Here is a 4,171-nt window from a genome sequence, read left to right on the forward strand (position 1 = left end):
TTGGGCCAGTTTAGGGTGAAAGGACCATAGGAACACAGAAGCCATATAAATACTGTCATCTTTATTACACAAAAATTACATATGCGTGTCTCTATAGCATGACCAGCCGCGGGGGAAACACAACATGAAGAGTAGACTAATATGCTGCGTGTCTGAGTCTGACCCCTTGTATCCGATGGCATTTTATATATATATATTTTTTTAGCATTTCCTTTTGATTTTTCAGACAATTTTATTCAGTTTTAGGAAAGGTCTGTGAAGTGATGAATGGAAGGCGTGTCTAACCAAGCCATACTGAAGTGACTGAAGTGACTGGTGAAGTGTCTATCCATCCTCACCATGTCGAAAAATGAAAGAATCGTTTACTCGTGATGTGGAATAAAATCGTCTAGAGTTTTGCGTCATCGGATGGAAGGGGTGAGTGTTAGTGTGTAGGGCAAGATCAACAGTGACCAGCACTCGTTAGCTTGCAGGACCCCATCTGTTTACCTTACTGTTGTTACTGTTGTGGTTACCAGGAGAGAATCAAATGTCGTTGCGTCTTGGGGATTGCATTCTTAGTGGCCATGGACGCCGTGTAGCACCTCTTCCTTCGTGATTCATTGTGCGTCTTACACCCCGATGTGCGTCTTACACGGTGAAATGCTCTTTTAATCTGTTCACTTATTCCTAGTATCGAAATATATGAAGAGCAAAAAAGAGCTTCTACTTAATATTCTCTTTTAGCATGGAAATACATAAATAACAAAAAAAGCTGCACCTTAACATGCTCTTTTTTGCTATTTATATATTTCTAGAAACGAAATGTATAAAAAGCAAGAAAGAGCTAACTTTAATATTCACCTTTAACCTATTTACATATTTCCAGAATTTCGCAACTTGAAAGAGGATGAGAAGATGTAACAGGCAAAAGGAATCATTCAGGAAGAGTTCGAAAAGTCCAGAGTAACTAGAAATTCAGCATTTAGTTGATCCTGAAGCCCTGCTCGTCCCACTGCACGCCCCTAGCTCTCTCTGCCTCGGCGAACTGGATCTGCTCAATGGCGTGGGCGGGTATGGCGGGGATGATGGGAGACTCGGGCTGGTATCCACCCTCATCAGCGACGAAGGTAACCTGAACGATGGTGCCGTCGGGAAGGGGGAAGCTGCAGGAAGGAAAGGGAAGGGATCAAGGAACATGTAACAGTATTAGATAACCTACACCTTCCAACCCCTGATAATGTCACCAACCTAGTTATGAATGGGACAGACCTAGTGTGCATTCGGTACGGGTGGTGGGTATTTGTGTTGAAGCGGTGATATGAAAATGTGCAGTTGTACTTTTGAGACTAAAATCTTCGACGGCATTTGACCCTGGCAGTTGGGCCGACAGTTTTATTTCTAACTACAACTCAGCTAAGAAAAGGACAAAAAAATATAAGTATCATGGCATACCTGAGAAATCGACCTGTATTAACAAATCTATCAGAAAAATTTGACTGATTAGATAAGAGAGAGAAAAGATAACTGCTCGGATAGTGAACTTTTGGGTCATATGCATCAATCTTAAGCTGGAAAGTGGAATGCAAACTCTCATTTTTGACAGTCATTTAAGTATCGCCTGTGGTTATAATGTATGTTCAGCCTGCATCCCATATAACAAAATGCAGTCAGCAACCATATCGAAAGTCCAGATATGTTTCATAATCAAGTCCTTCAAAAACCATCATCAAAAATTTGGGATCTGCATCTCATTTTGCGATTTCAGGTTTCAGCATATAACCCTATTTCAGAATTAATCCTGCTTCTCGCGTCTCACCTGAAGGATCCCTGCATGTTGCTTGACCCGACAGCGTTAGGGGTGCCGACTACGTCCGTGTTGATGCCGTTCTCGGTCTCGAAACTGTACCGGAAGTTGCCATTACCGTCGTCTTGGCGGTCGTCCCTCAGGATCTGGATAATGGGTCTGATGCGGTCCACGTTGCTGAACTGAGGGGCGGCGACGGCCACGGCGGCCAGGCAGGCGAGTACGATCTGGAAAACAACACAGGTGATGGTTAGTCACGAAAGCAGGTGTAAAAAAATAAATAATCCAGTTCAGTAATTATAGTTCACGTCCATCCATCCATCTATCTACCTCTCTTTTTGTTTATGTATCTATCTATCTGTCTGTCTATCTCTCTACGGTATTTATTGCTTCATTAGGTGCGTAGGGCTCCGGGGCTAGGTTAGGCAGCCCAGAAATTTAAGGCAAGAGTGACTTCCCGCTGAGAGATATGGACACTAAATCTCAGCCATCCCTCAGATATAAACCCTTGTAAGCCATTCGATTGGGAAGCCTCAACCCACTAGACCACCAGGTGTTCTCAGACTAATATTCAAGTCTTTAGAGCAATCGACAACGAGAGACGGACATCTTTTCCTCAACAACTATGGGTCGAATTATTGTCAGCCGAAGTAAAAAATAAAATAAAATAAAAAATAAATATGAAGTAGAGATCCTAGAAGAATTGCATGCCTGACGAGACTACCTTTTTTGACTGACGTAGATCCCTCTGTGTCCCGTCGTAGGATATAATTTTTGCTTGTCCTTTCTTACCCAATCTTACCCTTGCCTGGAGAGACATCGTGGCGTGGAATTCAGGACAGACGGAGATCTTTAGTTCTGTTTTAAGGTGATATTCTAAGCTTTGCGAGACTGCACATAAGAATCGGTTCGAGATGACACTGATACTACACTTTTTTTTTACTCTAACTTGGCCTACAATTGCAGTGTCTCCATCTCGAAGACTGAGTTCTAGCGAGGGATTGGCACTAGAATATGATGCTAGTTAAGAAGAAGTGTAATGGAGAGGATTTAAGAGTCGTGCTATTGTCTTTCTCTGTCACTTAGCTCCGTGAAATATACTACGAAAGGACGAAAATCTGAGCCAAAGTAAAGTAAAAGGAGTATAATTGTAATCACAGGGTCATTACAAGCTTAATATTCTCGCTGAAGTCCACCATCTTCATTTAAGGGGATTGGGAAGTAACTGGGAGGTGTTTGCATAACAAGATAATTGAGCCGCCTCCCTTGTTATATCAATGCCACCACATGAAGGCGTCCCTCTCCAGCATCACTGATATTAGGTGCTGTCTGGAGATGCTTCGAACTACCAAAACAAGGGTTCGATCAGAGTGAATCCCTGACTGAAACTTGCCTCCGCCCAAGGAAAAGATCAGAGAGGGAGGCGAAATTATTGCTCACGAGTTTACAGTACGAATCGCTTCTCCTTCATTCATTTGTTTTGCATCTTATCGAAAACAATCCATAGCATGCTCATTGTTCATTTTCTTCTCTCTGCTTTGTTTCTACTTTCTACCTTCAGATGGATGTCAGTAGTTTAAGAGTGACTTTTCGCACCGGAGGGAATGGACTTACTCTTCATTGATCCCTTCTGTAAGAGACATCCTTCCTAAGTCGATAAAGCGAGTCAGCGGATTGAATAGGCTTGAAGTAATTGCAAGAAGTCCCATCCCCTTTCATTAACCCTCTAGGTACGTGAAGTCATTGGCAAAAAACAAATCAGTAAATCTCATCACGGAATTAAATGAAAAAGTGACGGATTAAAAAAAAAACTTAAATGCAAGATCACACCTCCATTCATCACAACCACACACCACACCAATAGGCCAAAGCACACCGTACTCCCTTTCTGTCCCTTCTCCACCCGTTTCCTTAGAGTCACTTTCCTACACGATAATTGAGTACAAGACCCCCCTCCCCCTCCTTTACACACACACACACACACACACACACACACACCACCACCACCACCACCACCACACACACACACCACAAGACAAGAGCACACTCGTCCCCCTCTCTGTCTCATCTCCACTCTCTTCCTTCCACCCAGAATCACTCTCATGTTCCCCGCTGCTAGGCTACTCACGAGCTTCATGTTGACTGGGGCAGGTGTGGCGGTGCTGTGACTGAGAAAGGCCACGACTCCCACCTTTTATACGCGTGTGCAATGGGGGCAGTTCACCTTCGCCGCTGTTTCTTGCACCCTTCCCCGAGAAACAAGGATGTCTCGCTCACATTCCCTGGACGTAGTGGGGATGGGATGGGCGGGATAGTAATATTCTTGTTTTGCGGGTCGCCTTGCTGGTGTAAAGTCTTCTTCTAAGCTGTGGGTTTTTGCTAGTT

The 4,171-nt window shown here is 43.7% G+C and overlaps 1 protein-coding gene across 1 annotated transcript; it reads right to left on the reverse strand.

The window, feature by feature from the left end:
* Nucleotides 1-964: 964 nt before the first annotated feature.
* On the reverse strand, nucleotides 965-3,923 carry LOC145394705 (cuticle protein AM/CP1114-like). The gene is made up of 3 exons (XM_080268486.1): nucleotides 3,915-3,923; nucleotides 1,799-2,013; nucleotides 965-1,145 (listed from the first exon to the last, which is right to left on the reverse strand). Exons 1-3 carry the CDS (start codon nucleotides 3,921-3,923, stop codon nucleotides 965-967), a joined length of 405 nt encoding a protein of 134 aa, XP_080124612.1.
* Between the last annotated feature and the right edge of the window lie 248 nt (nucleotides 3,924-4,171).

Source organism: Coenobita brevimanus, chromosome 28 (genome assembly GCF_032717465.1).
Source record: "Coenobita brevimanus isolate Jiangsu-jjx chromosome 28, ASM3271746v2, whole genome shotgun sequence".
Taxonomy (NCBI): domain Eukaryota; kingdom Metazoa; phylum Arthropoda; class Malacostraca; order Decapoda; family Coenobitidae; genus Coenobita; species Coenobita brevimanus.